General features: G+C 49.2%; 2 protein-coding genes across 4 annotated transcripts in view; one reads left to right on the top strand and one right to left on the bottom strand.

Annotated features, from left to right (window-relative positions):
- LOC147255232 (Golgi-pH regulating cation channel) overlaps positions 1-3456 on the bottom strand; it is a 17938-nt gene extending 14482 nt beyond the window's left edge. For both annotated transcript variants that reach the window (XM_086216998.1, XM_086216997.1), the window contains exons 1-4: positions 3247-3456; positions 2498-2570; positions 2023-2120; positions 1814-1933 (exon numbers count right to left, since the gene is read on the bottom strand). In XM_086216998.1, the coding sequence (XP_086073124.1) occupies positions 1814-1933; positions 2023-2120; positions 2498-2570; positions 3247-3384 (429 nt within the window). In that variant the 5' untranslated portion in view covers positions 3385-3456. The remainder of the gene's footprint in view (positions 1-1813; positions 1934-2022; positions 2121-2497; positions 2571-3246) is intronic.
- A 4481-nt stretch (positions 3457-7937) lies between these two features.
- Positions 7938-15912, top strand: capns1b (calpain, small subunit 1 b). 2 transcript variants are annotated; one of them, XM_086216999.1, is made up of 11 exons: positions 7938-8028; positions 9069-9124; positions 9262-9298; positions 9863-9955; positions 12275-12332; positions 12761-12825; positions 14183-14251; positions 14453-14531; positions 14622-14738; positions 14914-14972; positions 15533-15912. In XM_086216999.1, exons 2-11 carry the CDS (start codon positions 9078-9080, stop codon positions 15557-15559), a joined length of 651 nt encoding a protein of 216 aa, XP_086073125.1. In that variant the 5' UTR covers positions 7938-8028; positions 9069-9077; the 3' UTR covers positions 15560-15912. The 2 variants fall into 2 exon arrangements, with proteins under 2 accessions (XP_086073125.1, XP_086073126.1); XM_086217000.1 differs by lacking the exon at positions 7938-8028 and adding an exon at positions 8054-8163.
- The last annotated feature ends 274 nt before the right edge of the window (positions 15913-16186 follow it).

Here is a 16186-nt window from a genome sequence, read left to right on the forward strand (position 1 = left end):
GAGTGAGTGAGTGTGTGTGAGTGAGAGTGTGAGTGAGTGAGTGAGTGAGTGAGTGTGTGAGTGTGTGTGAGTGTGAGTGCGTGAGTGTGAGTGCGTGAGTGAGTGAGTGACAGTGTGAGTGAGTGTGTGAGTGAGTGAGTGAGTGAGTGAGAGTGAGTGAGTGTGAGTGAGAGTGTGAGTGAGTGAGTGAGTGAGTGTGTGAGTGTGTGTGAGTGTGAGTGCGTGAGTGTGAGTGCGTGAGTGAGTGAGTGACAGTGTGAGTGAGTGTGTGAGTGAGTGAGTGAGTGAGTGAGTGAGTGTATGAGTGAGTGTGTGTGAGTGTGTGTGAGTGTGAGTGAGTGTGAGTGTGTGAGTGAGTGTGTGAGTGTGTGAGTGAGTGAGTGTGAGTGAGTGAGTGTGTGTGTGAGAGTGTGAGTGTGAGTGCGTGAGTGCGTGAGTGAGTGTGTGTGAGTGAGTGTGTGTGAGTGAGAGTGTGTGAGTGAGCGAGTGAGTGAGTGAGAGAGTGAGTGAGCGAGTGAGTGTGTGAGTGAGAGTGAGTGTGTGTGTGAGTGAGCGTGAGTGAGTGAGTGAGTGAGTGTGTGTGAGTGAGTGAGTGAGTGTGTGAGTGAGCGAGTGTGTGAGTGAGTGAGTGTGAGTGTGTGTGTGAGTGTGTGAGTGAGTGAGTGTGTGAGTGAGTGAGTGTGTGAGTGAGTGAGTGTGAGTGTGTGAGTGAGTGTGTGAGTGAGTGAGTGTGTGAGTGAGTGAGTGTGAGTGTGTGAGTGAGTGTGTGAGTGAGTGAGTGAGTGTGTGTGAGTGTGAGTGAGTGTGTTTGAGAGTGTGAGTGTGAGTGCGTGAGTGTGAGTGCGTGAGTGTGAGTGCGTGAGTGTGAGTGAGTGAGTGAGTGAGTGTGTGAGTGAGTGTGTGTGAGTGAGTGTGTGTGAGTGAGTGTGTGTGAGTGAGTGTGTGTGAGTGAGTGAGAGTGTGTGAGTGAGAGTGTGTGAGTGTGCGAGTGAGTGAGTGAGCGAGTGAGTGAGCGAGCAAGTGTGTGAGTGAGTGTGAGTGTGTGTGTGAGTGAGTGAGTGAGCGTGAGTAAGTGAGTGAGTGAGCGTGAGTGAGTGAGCGAGTGAGAGTGTGTGTGAGTGTGAGTGAGTGTGTGTGAGTGAGTGAGTGTGTGAGTGAGTGAGTGAGACTGTGTGTGAGTGAGTTTGTGTGTGAGTGAGTGAGTGAGCGTGAGTGAGTGAGTGAGAGTGTGTGTGAGTGAGTGAGTGAGTGAGTGTGTGTGTGTGAGTGAGTGTGAGTGTGTGTGAGTGAGTGAGTGAGTGAGTGAGTGAGTGAGTGAGCGTGAGGGAGTGAGTGAGAGTGTGTGTGTGAGTGAGTGAGTGAGTGAGAGTGTGTGACTGAGTGAGTGAGTGTGTGTGTGTGTGAGTGAGTGAGACTGTGTGTGAGTGAGTTTGTGTGTGAGTGAGTGAGTGAGTGAGCGTGAGTGAGTGAGTGAGTGTGTGTGAGTGAGTGAGTGTGTGTGAGTGAGTGTGTGTATGTGTGTGTGTGTGAGTGAGTGAGAGTGTGTGTGAGTGAGTTTGTGTGAGTGAGTGAGTGAGCGTGAGTGAGTGAGTGAGACTGTGTGTGAGTGAGTTTGTGTGTGAGTGAGTGAGCGTGAGTGAGTGAGTGAGTGAGTGAGTGTGTGTGTGTGAGTGAGTGTGAGTGTGTGTGTGAGTTTGTGTGTGAGTGAGTGAGTGAGCGTGAGTGAGTGAGAGTGTGTGAGTGAGTTTGTGTGTGAGTGAGTGAGTGAGTGAGAGTGTGTGTGAGTGAGTGAGTGAGTGAGTGTGTGTTTTACCACATTGGGGTTACTATGTAGCTGGCAGCTAACAGCAGGATACTGGTGGAAACTGTAGAAACCACTTCCTCCTCCCGGTTTGACCTCTGTTGACCTGAAGTAGCTTGCTGCTCGCGTTTCCTGGACACAGAACAACAACAAACAACAACAAGCATTAAAAGAGATGCATAGAGCCAGAGGGAGCTCAGCGGGATGGAGCAGCGTCTTACATCCAGGCTGAAGACTTCATAGTAGCAATGCGAGTTCCTCAGGTACCAGGAGACATTCAGTTGGACAGGAGAGGAGGAGTTACAGCTCTCTGACAACACTGAGGAGCACACACACACACACACACACACACACACACACACACACACACCAAATTAGCAACTCTCAGCTTCACAGAAATGAGTGAAAACAAAACAAAAATCTAAAGAGAAAAAATCAGATCCTCCAAATTCAGGACAACAACCTTTAAACTCATTTCTGTTACGTCAGCACACCGCAGGTAACAAGGTGAATACTGTCTGATCATCCTGTCAATCATCCTCCATGGTCCCATTCAGCTGGGATGAAGATCCATCATCTAGCGGCTAGATGATGATCCTGAAGTGAGTGGCTAGAATCTAGCCACTCACTTCAGGATGTGATGTCAGAGTAAACACGTAGGGGGAGGAGGAGCGCCGGTGGCGAGGATCTACTCACGCTTCAGATGGATGAAGCTGTTGTTGAAGAGAGTTTTAGGGAAGAAGAAGTAGTTCTGTTTCTTCAGGATCTCCTGGAACAAAGAAGCACAGACAGATCAGCCTTCCAGTAAAAACGCCAGGACCAGGAGCACCGGTGAGGCTGAGCAGCTGGCAGCCACCGAGGACCTCCATCACGTCGGCGGGGCGGACATGCTGACACCTCTGACCGAGGAGGAAAACTACTGAAGTATTTATTCACAGCACAGCAAAGACACTTATCTTAGCCCGTAAAACCCCGTCAGACGTGATCTTCAGTCATAATCGATGTTGGATTAATATGATCGGATCATTCCAAGGACAAGCTCCTCTGGTACTGACTCACTCCGGTGAATGACGGGCTGCAGCAGCTAATATGAGCGTCTCAATGCTGATATTCACTTTTCTACATCGAGCACACGTCGAGTGGTTCGAGTAACTTCGACGTTAAATCCCTCCGAGGGTTTGGAATGGTGTGACATTTATTCTCCACCATCTTGAACTCGTCCGGGTTGGTTTGAACTGGTGTGTAGCTCGCTAAGCTAGCTGAGCTAACGCTGTTCACATACTCGGTGCTGGACCGGTCCACAGGCGGTGCAGCGGACCGGAACCACATCGACATTAGCTACGAACCGCTTCAGCTCCATCACTACGCAGCTTCACACTTGAACCCTTCAACAATTCAGACCCAGCAACCAGCCTGACAGGTCGCTGCAAACAGGAAGAACTCACGCTGTTGAGATCCAGAATCCATTTCCCCTGTTCGGACACGGCGCCGACGGGTCTGCTGGTCCCTGCCAGCACCAGAAGGAGAAGCGTCCAGGACTGGAGCACCGGTCCAGCCCGGGCCGGACCCGCGGAGCTCGCCATTTGAACACTCGGGAGAGGAAAGTAGCACAGGAGCCACCGCGACAACTCACAACAAGCTGGGAACTTCCTGGTTCCGGGTTACGTCACAGAGAGAAGAGTGATGCATTCAGGGGTTGTGGGAGATGACATCATCTGAGAGGGTTTGTCACATGGTTGACTTGCTCTACATTGTTGCTTGAGGTTTGGGTTTTGTTTTGTTTTTTTGGTTTCTAAACGTTTGGAGAGCATTTTTTCTCTGACAAGCAGCCGGAGGATTAACTGCATTTTTCAATGCAACATCAATAAACATATATGGTGGTGTTGTGTGCATTTTGGTACACGAGGAATGATAATGTAGATCAAAGATCAAAGATCAAAAGCCTTTATTGTCATTGTATAGCATACAACGAAGTGGAGAGCAACTCCCGTTAGTTATAAAACCTATATATACAAGGTGTTACACTGGATATGTCAACGACAATTATTGCTCATTATTGTCCGTTGGTTATCAATGATCAATATGATCAATATCAGAATCAGAATCTTTTATTGTCGCTGTACAGGGGGTACAGTGAAAATAGTTAGAGAGAGCGCTCCTCCACAGCCACCGTGCACCACAGAATGCAGATACAAAGAAAAGATACAATCAATAAAATAAATCAAAGGTAGAAATGTGCAAATGTGAATGAAAAAATGAGAGGTGCAAAAGGAGACTTTAAAGTGCAGGGAACAAATGAAGGTGCAGTCCAGGATGAGGTAGTTTGATGGTTGTTGATGGGGGCGGGGGGGGGGGGGGGTCAAGTGTGTGCATGAGCTGTGTTTGTGGGTGTTGGCAGTCCTGATGGCCCAGGGGAAAAAAGCTGTTTGTGAGTCTGCTGGTGCAGGACTTAATTGACCTGAAGCGCCTGCCTGAGGGCATCAGGTCAAACAGGGGGTGGGCAGGGGGGTGGGGTCTGCCTTGGTTCTCCTGACGCAGTAGGATGAGGAGATGTGGGTGCCCAGGAACCTGAAGGTGGTGACAGTTTCCACCTGTTCTCCATTCATGAGGAGGGAGGTGTGGTCCTGTCTGTTCTTCCTGAAGTCCATAAGTTCTTTGGTCTTATGGACGTTCAGGGTCAGGTTGTTGCCTGAGCACCAGTGAGACAGTTCCTCTACCTCAGCCCTGTACGCTGTCTCGTCCTCACCACGGATGAGTCCAACCACGGTGGTGTGGTCCGCATATCTGATGATGCGGTTGGTTGGATGGGTCGGAGTGCAGTCGTGGGTGTACAGGGCGAACAGCAGAGGGCTCAGGACGCAGCCTTGAGGGGATCCGGTGCTGAGTGAGAGTGTGGAGGAGTGTTGGCGTCCGAGTCTCACCGACTGCGGGCGGCTTGACAGGAAGTTTTTGATCCAGTTGCAGGTGGGAAGGGAAATACGGAGCTGCAGGAGTTTATCGTGGGGAATGTCCGGGATGATGGTGTTGAACGCTGAGCTGAAGTCCACGAAGAGTGTCCTCACATAGCTCTTCCCGGTCTCCAGGTGGCTCAGCGCTGTGTGGAGCGTTTGAGGGATGGCGTCCTCCGTGGACCAGTTTGCTTTGTAAGCAAACGGGTGGGGGTGAGGGAGGGAGGGACGCAGTCTCTGAGGCTGGGAGACTGATCGCTCAAAACACTTCATGATTCCAGACATCAGGGCTATCGGTCTGGAGTCATTCAGGCTGTCTATGGCAGGTTTTTGGGGGATGATGGTGGAGGCCTTCAGACATGTGGGGACGGTGGCGTGTGTCAGGGAGAGGTAGAAGAGTTTGGTGAGGATCCCTGCTCGTTGGTCTGCACATGCTTTAATCACCACCCCCGGGATACCATCGGGACCAGCAGCTTTCCTGGGGTTTGCTGCCCGAAGATTTGTCCTCACCTCCTGCTCCTGGAGGGAGAGAGGTGGGGTGCTGGAATCGGGGGGGGGGGGGGGGCAGTGCCTGCAGGTGTCTGGTGGTGGTCTCAAACCGGGCAAAGAAGCTGTTCAGCTCCTCTGCCAGGCTGCTGCTGCTGCTGCTGGGGGATGTGGGAGGGGGGTGGCCTGGTCAGGGCCTGAATGCCCTTCCACGTCTGACGCGGGTTCTTGTCTGTTAGGTACCCCTCTATTTTCCTTTTGTCTAAACCAGTAAAAACAAAAAAAAATTAAATAAAATATCTGCACGCCCAGAAATCTGACGCAGTGACTCTTCCCACTCAGTCCCCGTGAGTGTGTAGTGGGGCTGGGTCCGCTCTGCCCTTCCTGAAATCCAGAATCACTTGTAATAACGAGGAATTTCATAAAGTCGCAGTTCCTCATAGTTACCACTGGAGGGCAGTAAACACAAGCGCATACAAGACAGACAGACAGACAGACTACTTTATTAATCCCTTTTGGACGTTCCGCCAGGGAAATTGCACTGTCCTCAACATTCATTCACAGCACTGTTACCATAGAATAGACATAAATGAAACCTTAGTGAAAAATAGCAAAGAGAAAACAAAGACTATATATATATATATATATATATATATATATATATATATATATATATATATATATATATATAGTCTTTGTTTTCGCTAAGGTTTCATTTATGTCTATTTTATTCTAATGTTTTTGTTTGCATTCTTTGATTTTTAATAAAGACATTTATTTAGCAAAGCCTGGCTAACTTGATGTTAATGTAGTTCCTCACTACGACCACAGGAGGGCAGTGAACGCTCTCTTGCCATTGTGAAGTTCATCATGAACTGCAGCCATGAAAGTGACCACAGGAGGGCAGTAAACACAAGCACATACGAAGTGATAATTATGGCATCATTTTAAAGTAAAACAACCAAAAGTAACCTTTTTATTTGCTAAAGGGAATCGAAAGCAACAATGGGGCAACAATGTCAGCTGTAGAAGTAGTAGTACTGGTAGTAGTAGTAGTCGTAGAAGTAGTTGTAGTAATAGTAGCACTATTTTTGAAGGAACGATTTAGCAAAGTCTGGCTAACAAGATGTTGATGTAGTTCCTCATTAAGACCACAAGAGGGCAGTGAAGTTCAACAAATGTAAGAAGCTCGTTATACCAGTTACCATCATCACACCAATGTTAATAATGCAGTCGTAAATTCTTAATATCGATGAATGGTAAAAACAAGTGTTCCTGCAGCCGCAGTTCCTCATAGCGGCCACTGGAGGGTAGTGAACATAAATACATGCGAAGCGATGTTTCAGATAAAGAATTCAAAATAAATAAAAAATGAATGGAATATTTTCTTTCGTTGGAAGAAAACGGTTGTAGTAGTTGTATCAGAAAGAGTATAAGTACTCGTATAAGTGGTATTAATGCTTTTGCTGTTGCTGCTCTTTTGTTTGCACTCGTTTATTACTAATAATGAACTAATTTGGCAAAGCCTGCTAACTTGGTGTTGATGTAGTTCCTCACTGCGACCACAGGAGGGCAGTGAAGGCTCCCGTCAGTGTGAAGAGTAACAACATTGATGACGTTAAAGACGTTAGTTGTGACAGGCACACTGAAGATGATTATCCTGGTGTATTTTCTTATACTCCTCAGCAAAACGCAAGCTCGATGTGCAGTCCTTATCTTTTCCTTTAATTAACTAATAATTGTTTTCTACTTTAGCAGACTGGGTTTGGGGGAGGTGGTTGCACATGGTATGGTGTCACCATGGGCCTTTTGTGTAAATAATTACATTTCTGTTCCTCAAACATGAAAAGAAATCCACGTTGGGTTTCATCACTGAAACTGATGTTTGACTTCCAAAAAATGGCGGCCCGGTGGTGCAGTGGTCCTCACTGTGGCCCCCAGCAAGAAGGTTGTGGGTGGAGCAGTGGTCCTCACTGTGGCCCCCATCAAGAAGGTTGTGGGTGGAGCAGTGGTCCTCACTGTGGCCCCCATCAAGAAGGTTGTGGGTGGAGCAGTGGTCCTCCCTGTGGCCCCCAGCAAGAAGGTTGTGGGTGGAGCAGTGGTCCTCACTGTGGCCCCCCATCAAGAAGGTTGTGGGTGGAGCAGTGGTCCTCCCTGTGGCCCCCAGCAAGAAGGTTGTGGGTGGAGCCCCGGCTGCAGCACGGGGTCTTTCTGTGTGAGTCTCCATGTTCTCCCTGTTCCTGCTGGGTTCTCTCTGGTACTCCAGCTTCCTCCACAGTCCAAAGACATCAAGAGGGACCAGGTTAATCCAGACTCTAAATTGACCGTAGGCGTGGCTGGGAGAGCCAATGGTTGTCTGTCTCTATGTGTTGGCCCTGCCATGGACTGGTGACCTGTCCAGGGGGAAGGCTGCTGGGATAGGCTCCACCCCCACCACCCTCAACAGGAGGAGAGGGGGAACATGGAGGGAGGGATGATGGATGGATTTTCCAAAAATAAAGTTCAATGAATAATATTTAATTTCTCCGGATGGCTCCTGAACGCACCACAACTGGAGGTAATATTTTCCATCTAGGCTGTGTGTGTGTGTGTGTGTGTGTGTGTGTGTGTGTGTGTGTGTACGTGCGCGCGCATTGTCAAGGAACGCGGGTGTTTCTGCTGGACTGGTTTCGTTGGGCGGGTCAAGTGGGCGTGGCCTCTGACACTTGGTGCGCCTGCAGCTCCTCTTCCTCTCAGAGTGCCTTCATCCTCCTCCCCGGTCTCTTCTCTCCTCTCTGAGTCGCTCCGGTCCACGTGAGTACCATTAAACCGCATTTGTGAACCGTTTTTCTTCCCGGTGTGACGCTCGATACTCGCGCGCAGCGCTCAGTCCTTGGATGTAACAGGAGGAGCCGATCCAGACCCGAGTTTGGACTCTACCTTCGCGGGGTGAGTGTCACAACTCCGGGAGTTCTGCTGGTGACCGCAGGTGAGGCGGAGCTCGGTGTCACGGCTGTACAACACGGACAAAAACCTCCACCCAGCAGCCTCAGAACTCCGAATGAAAGGAACATTCCGACCCTTGAAGGCCCTGACGCCTGCCGTCCTGTTCACGGGCCTTCATCACAGTCGGACAGCTCGGCTCTCCGGCCTGATTGGTTCAGTGTTTCTTTAGGTCTTACACGAGTCGTTCTTCTGTGTGACGTCATTTTGCTGCTTGTTTTTCCTGTATGTCACCGGTCGTCCAGCGCGTTGGTCACCTGTGTCGTTCTTCAGGTGCTGAGTAGACAAAAAGGAACAATAAAGCTGGACTGCAGGTCATTGTTTCTCGAGTCTTCTGGTGTTCCATGTGTCTGCCGCAGAGACAGAAGTCAAAGTTTAATGGCTTCACAAAGTCGTGAATATTCGTCATTAAAGACGTTTTCGTGGGGAGGGTCCACAGATGCTTGGTTGTGTAACCGCACAGGCGCGTGATGACACTGTGAGTTTTTGCTGCAGCAACAAAGAATTCAAAGAAAATGCTAGGTACTGCGTAAGTAGCGCAGGTATCATGGAGGGTGGTTTTTTACTGAGTTCCATCTGGTGGAAGTGACATCACGGAGGTGAAGCTGATGCCACATCCTGTTTAAAGCTGCACTTGTAGCTGATGTCAACAAGCTAGCGCTCAACACTTCACACTCCGACCAACAGGGGGCGGCACCACAGTTTAGCATCAGGCTGAAAGAGGGCGTTTATGGTGATTACTTGTTTTTGTTGTCAACGTCAGCAGAGGAAAACTCTGATTACTGCAGTAGATTCACGTTTCCTGCTTCTGCTGCTCAGCCGAGGCCAAATGTTGTCACTCTGTGTTTCAGCCCCCGAAAATGTTTCTGGCAAAGAAGCTGATTGGAGGCATCTTGGATGTTGTGAGGTGAGCGTATACACACGCACACACACACACGCACACACACACACGCACACACCTGGACCTACGTTGTCGTTAGTGCAGCAGGCTAGCAGTGTGCAGTTTAGTGCTAAGCTAACGTGCCCTGTGTTTGAATCCAACAGCAACATCGATCCTGCTCAGTTTGTTCCTTCAGACCCTGTAAGTGTGAATTATTTTTGAGTTCTTGTCACTTTAATACTTTAAAAACACACTCAGACTTCACTCGTTCCATCAAGATGAGGCTCAGTAACGTCGTGGGCCGGACAAACAAGGCGCCATTTGGCGTCTGGTCGCACGCTGTTCCTCACCAGCAGAGGAATGAAATCTAAACTTAGTTTTGACATGGAAGCTGACAGCAGCGGTACTTTTCACGCGTGGTTATCTGAAGATGATGACCTCGTTAAGTCACTATCTTAACCAGCCAAGCCTGCGACCAAGGGTTAATACCTTCTCCAGAGGGATGGCATCACAAACGTCATCCCAGAGCTGGGATGTCCACTCTGTCCTCTCTATGTTTGTGGACAGATGAGACTCAAGGAAGGAGCTCAGTGGGTGTGCCCTTGTTCAAATGAGTCCATTCAAAGACCAGATTCGGTCTCGGCCTCGTTGCCGTGGTTGAATCTGTTCAGATCTGTGGGAGGGGAAGATTTCATGAGCAAACATTCAGCTGCACGGAGGAATGTTTGTGTGCTAACAGACGCTCTTGTGTTCTCCTCCTCGCAGCCTCCTCCTCGCCAGCCTCTCAACTTCGTGGAGGCCAATGAGAACGAAGAGGAGAAGCAGTTTCGGAAGGTTTTCAAGCAGCTGGCTGGAGATGTGAGTTGACGGTTCACCGCTGCGCCGGTGTGAGTTAGGAGGGTCAGCGTCCAGATGAGTTCACATCTGGACGCTGACCAGTTTTCGCACATCAGAAACCTCAGAAGTCTTCGTCTCGCTGTCGGTGGCTCGATCATCACGTCAGCAGTCATCCCGCGTGTTGCTGGTGCCCCGCCCCCCAGTTTGGGACCAGTCTCTGGGGTCTGAGATGGTATCGGATGTTTTCACGGGTCTGTCAGCAGGATCATGTCGAACTATGAGGGTGATTTTCTCCGAACTTACCTGAGGGGCGGAGCCTGGACCAAGCAGGACCCGTGGTTGAGGGTCGTTTGTGTGTTTTGGTGGCTGGTAAAGGAGACGTCTGCTGTACGTTTTATTCATCTTTGATTGGCTGCCTGGGTTCAACCCAGCCTGAGTCTCACTCTGGTGCTTAAAGGTCCGTTTATCCCGTGTCTCGCCACACCTGTCCGCCTGCCGTCAGCCTCGTTCGTCAGTCTCCCACCGGCACCCGGTTATCAGTCCTGACGAGCGTTCTAGAAACTGAGCTGTCCTGCTGACGGCAGCGCTGGATTGGTCGCCGTCCTGCAGCGACTCCTGACCTGCAGCGACTCCTGACCTGCTCCATGTAACACTCAATCAAGCAGTAGAAGAAGAGCTCACAGCGGTGCTCCGCCCCAGTACGCGTCCACGCAGAGCCAACGCGCGTTGTCATCGCTGTCTTTGGTGGAACTTCCACAGACGCTGTGGATCCTGCAACACACATGGAAGCAGCACAGAGAGACGCACAACTCTGCATTCCTGTCATCGTCTGGCAGGGCGGCGGCGTGCCTCAGGGGCGTTGTCCCGTGTGTGTGTGTGTGTGTGTGTGTGTGTGTGTGTGTGTCTGTCGGAGGTTGGCTCTGACTCATCAGACGGGTGTGTGCACCAGTTGGACTGGTACTCAGTGGGTGGAACCCCTCTCAGTCAACAACAGGATAAACAGTGACGATGAGGATGGTTGTAGTAAAGTTTGCACCGCCCACCTGCAGCCACCTCCCAGGTGGGCGGTGCCTCGGGTGGGCGAGGCTAAATGGATTAGGCCATTTTTCCTGTTTGGAAAACTTCCTCTTGCTTTTGATGGTGCAAAGGTGAAGTGTGTTGCAGCAGAGATGTTGAGCCCAGTTACAAAAAGGTTAAACAGGTTAAAATGGCGGCAGCAGGCTGATCGCCACGGACGGGGAATCAACCTGAGAGGCGGCGCCACTGCTCGCTCTGGTGTGGAGGCCCGAGCAGGACATTTGTGGGATCCTTTTCTCACATTATTCTCATTTATTTTGTCAGTTAATCAAAGGACCAATGGGGAACAAAACCAAAGGGGGGGTCATGGTCACAGAACCAGTTTGACCGTGGCTTTTGTCAAAGTTCCAGCTGCCGCTGACATCCAGACGAGTTTGGTTTTCATCAATCAGAAGGAAAACGAGCTTCTCTCATTGAAATCATGAAATAAAGTTTTCCTGATCACGAGGAGCCGAACTGAGCGCTCGTCTCCTCTGAAACGCCTCTGGCTGTTCAAACGCCCTCGCCCACACGTGCTGGCTCCGTCCTGAGGGTGGTTGTGAAGACCAGAATCCCAGTGGTGTCCAAGTGGCCCTCAGCAGGACACCTCCTCCCTTTCATGTCATTCAAACACAAGAAATCGGATGCAGCGTCGCTGATCTGATGTATGATTTATAATTTTACTGGTAGAAATATCCAGAGCGCGAGCGTATCGGCGCGGTTGGCGGTCCGAGCGGCGAGCAGAGATGCTACACTGAGCTGATACGAGGCTTCATGCTGATTCTCGGTTCTTTTCTGCTGTGACTCAGAAGTTGGAAGAACATCAGAGGAAATGAGAGGAAACGAACGAGGGCGACTCACTCTGGGACTTCCTGGCAACGGCTTGTTTGTTGGTGTGGCGTGAGCTGAGGGCGGAGGGCCGACTGACAGCTAACCTGACACCACCCACCACGAACACACAAATATGGCTGATTTGTTCTGTTCTTGGATTCAAGTATTACTGAGTACTTCATGCAGTACTTCATCGGTGTATCGTCAGTGTGATTTCATTGTCTGTTTTCATGTTGATGAGCTTGAGTCTCATTCAGTGTGAATTCCAGTTTTCTTCATTGCTTCTGCAGGAGGGTTTTGCTCCGGATGTAGGGAGCCGCTGCCATGTTGCTCTGACATGATGTCCGTCACACGTTTTCTCTTGGTCTCATTGGGACAAAGAGTCCCTGTGCTGAGTAATGAAGCTCGCCCTGTCTGTCCCGGCCGATGGTAACTGTGCGTTTGTGTCCCCAGGACATGGAGGTGAGCCCCAAAGAACTGATGGACATCCTCAACAAAATCCTCTCCAAACGTGAGTCCAGCTCATGACGATGAATCGCGTGGAGCCACTGAAAGTAAACCACTGATATTTTGACTGACACCAAACTCTGCTGAGGTCCTGGACGTCCCTGTCCTCCCAAGAGGAGGAGACGCGTGAAGTCTCACCTCAGACCTGAAGAAGCACAATCGCCTCACGTTGAACTGGCGACCTTTTGGTGTCTGGGTGTCTGTTTGATGGTCTTTTTGCCTTCTATCCCTGTTTTATGCATCTCTTTGTTAAAATGAATTGAATCTCCAGGTTTTTTGGTTCCAAGAATAAAAGTCAGTACTAAACAAGTGCACTCAGAGAGCAGACGTCCAACAAGTCTGCGTTTAAAAGTCTATTTGTTCTGGACCTACCTCTAAATTTAGCGCTTCCTCAATCAGTATTCAGTCCAACCTGAAGTCGCTCTGTTTCAGACACACGCCTGAAGACCGACGGCTTCAGCATGGAGTCCTGCAGGAGCATGGTGGCCGTCATGGACGTATCCTTCCACAAAATATAGTGCCCAAGACACAGATGTCAGACTGTAGAGCACTGAGGTGGAGTGCGAGAGGGGTTCTGTACTTTTGTAGTCCATCTGGATGTTAGCTTGTCAGGGATGAGGTATGTTTGTAGTCCATCTGGATGTTAGCTTGTCAGGGATGAGGTATGTTTGTCGTCCATGTGGATGTTAGCTTGTCAGGGATGAGGTATGTTTGTAGTCCATGTGGATGTTAGCTTGTCAGGGATGAGGTATGTTTGTAGTCCATCTGGATGTTAGCTTGTCAGGGATGAGGTATGTTTGTCGTCCATGTGGATGTTAGCTTGTCAGGGATGAGGTATGTTTGTAGTCCATCTGGATGTTAGCTTGTCAGGGATGAGGTATGTTTGTAGTCCATGTGGATGTTAGCTTGTCAGGGATGAGGTATGTTTGTAGTCCATGTGGATGTTAGCTTGTCAGGGATGAGGTATGTTTGTAGTCCATCTGGATGTTAGCTTGTCAGGGATGAGGTATGTTTGTAGTCCATCTGGATGTTAGCTTGTCAGGGATGAGGTATGTTTGTAGTCCATCTGGATGTTAGCTTGTCAGGGATGAGGTATGTTTGTAGTCCATCTGGATGTTAGCTTGTCAGGGATGAGGTATGTTTGTAGTCCATGTGGATGTTAGCTTGTCAGGGATGAGGTATGTTTGTAGTCCATCTGGATGTTAGCTTGTCAGGGATGAGGTATGTTTGTAGTCCATCTGGATGTTAGCTTGTCAGGGATGAGGTATGTTTGTAGTCCATGTGGATGTTAGCTTGTCAGGGATGAGGTATGTTTGTAGTCCATCTGGATGTTAGCTTGTCAGGGATGAGGTATGTTTGTAGTCCATGTGGATGTTAGCTTGTCAGGGATGAGGTATGTTTGTCGTCCATGTGGATGTTAGCTTGTCAGGGATGAGGTATGTTTGTAGTCCATCTGGATGTTAGCTTGTCAGGGATGAGGTATGTTTGTCGTCCATGTGGATGTTAGCATGGAATGAATGAAGTAACCCCAACTGGCAAGTGGAGGAGGTCCGTTCAGCACTGCTAACTTCCCTCCTGGTTTTTGGGCGGGTCGAGACATCAGGAGCAGAACCAGAGTGCCAAAGTTGGCAGAAATCCGTTTTAGGCCTCCTAGAGAAACTTAGATTTTCGTGATATTGTAAGTTTGGATTTTTACGTGCAGGTTAGACTTCAACACAACCGGTTCCATGATACCACCTCCAAAATCACACACCGTATCCCAGACCTCAGGTCAATGTGAAGGTTTACATCAAAACTATTCCACCAGTTCTCTACATGAGTCCAGAGTTTGACCTTTGACCCCAGTACCGTCAGAGCGACAGCACGGGGAAACTGGGCTTCCACGAGTTCAAATACCTCTGGAACAACATTAAGAGGTGGCAGGTCAGTTCGCACAACGTCTTCACCTTTCAGTTTTCAAAACAAACAGCTTAAAGACATGAAGACCAACGTAAACTCACCTTGATGAAATTCAAGTTATTCAATTTGGTTTGAACGGAACGTCGTCTTCACCGCCGGAGCAAAAACCAGCGACCTCCAGTCAGAGTTGAGGGTTTACTTCATCCTGCTGTCTGTTGTCTCCAGGGTATCTACATGTCCCACGACGCCGACCACTCAGGTGTGATCTGCTCCAACGAGCTGCCCCGCGCCTTCAGTGCTGCAGGTGAGTGTGAGTGTGTTTGTGTGTGCTTTACTACTAGGAAAATCAGTGAAGTGTGAACAGAAAACAGTCCTAAACTAATCATGTGTGTAGGTTTCCCTCTGAATGACGACCTCTTTAAGCTGATAATCCGTCGCTATAGCGATGAGCATGGTGACATGGACTTTGACAATTTCATTGGCTGCCTGGTGCGACTGGACGCCATGTGCAGTGAGTGTCTTCATCTTCATCACTCTGGTTACAGAAACAAGCGTTTCTCATCTTGCATGTTCTCCAGTGACACTGCTGACTCCTGAAACGTTCCAGACATGTTGTTTTATGCTCTTTTTTGTTGTTGTTGAGATGTTACTGTAAAAGTGTGTGTGTGTGTGTGTGTGTGTGTCAGGAGCCTTCAAGACTCTGGACAAGGATAACTCCGGTTCCATCTGCCTTGATGTCAAAGAGGTAAAACATCTCTTTGTATTGAACATTTTATTCGCGTTGGCGTCTCACAGGTTAGATGTTGCTCGAGATGAGCAGCTTGATTTGATAAAACGCTCGTCATTTGCTCTGTAGAAATACTCTCATTGAAGTACATGATGGCACGCATCACTGCGTTGTAGACGCCGCTACGCCAGTGAGCGTCTCAGCAGCGAGGCCAAGTACGAATCTCGGACGTATCAAGGCTCATGTGTAAGGGCTTTGATCTCAGCATTTAAGGTCTTTAGCTCTGAGGGCTCCGGAGGCAGGAGTCGCCTGAAAGACTCAGGATCAATCCAGTAGCTCAGCAACTATCAGGGCAATCACAAGATGTGGGTCTCTGTCTCTGTCTCTGTCTCTGTCTCTGTCCCGGTGGCGCTGACGCTGTTAGCGTGTCTGAGTCATCAGTGATGGAGCAGAGCACGGACATGGAACCTGAACTATCTAAGATGGTGGAAGTTCTTGAGATGACCTGAGGGAAGGTTACTGATGAAAGTATGTTGTTTAGTGATGTAATAAATCTCCACCTCTCGTCTGTCCCACAGTGGCTCCAGCTGACCATGTACTCCTGAGGCAACGCGCCGAGCTGCTCTGCAACCAAAACACTCCCCCTCACTCTGCCTCTTATTCCAAATTACAGTAATGTGTGCTAACAGATGTGCAATAGTGTTTCTAACCTCACTGTCGTCACGGTAACGGGACCAACATCGAGCTGAGGGAAGAAAACCCAACAGGACCAAAGTGGAGCTGCTGCTACGCCTCCGTGCTATGAAGACGTAAACATGGCGGCGCAACAACGCCACCTTACAGATCCTTGGTGATGTTCTGAGGAAAAATCTTGATTTTCTTTTCTTTTTTCTTTAGGCTGGAAGTGTTGATGGAACAGGATGTTAAAACTATTAAAGAGACACACATGACAATCACACGCTGGACTGTGACTCCTCCTCTTTGTCTGTCAGCTGACCTCTGCAGAAATGTCACAATGAATATAAACTCTTGATAACAGAATCAGGACAATCCACAGAAACCTCGTGGCAGGTGATGTCGTGATGACATCAGCAAACGTTGGCAGGTAACACTACCATAAATGAACATTGATAATTCATGCGTAGCGAAGCGCAGACCAATGGTGGTGTTGTAAATGTGAATGGTTAAGTTTGCTACCTTCTCACCTGAGGCCCACCTGTAGAGTTGGTAAA

Source organism: Aulostomus chinensis, chromosome 10, assembly GCF_037954235.1.
Source record: "Aulostomus chinensis isolate RoL2024-O1b breed Wild chromosome 10, RoL_Achi_v1.0, whole genome shotgun sequence".
Taxonomy (NCBI): domain Eukaryota; kingdom Metazoa; phylum Chordata; class Actinopteri; order Syngnathiformes; family Aulostomidae; genus Aulostomus; species Aulostomus chinensis.

Coding starts and splice junctions, on each gene's coding strand:
- capns1b (XM_086216999.1), top strand. CDS start 9,078: ATGTTTCTGGCAAAGAAGCTGATTGGAGGCATCTTGGATGTTGTGAG. Junction 14,532..14,621: donor CCGCGCCTTCAGTGCTGCAG/GTGAGTGTGAGT, acceptor TCATGTGTGTAG/GTTTCCCTCTGAATGACGAC. Junction 14,739..14,913: donor GCGACTGGACGCCATGTGCA/GTGAGTGTCTTC, acceptor TGTGTGTGTCAG/GAGCCTTCAAGACTCTGGAC.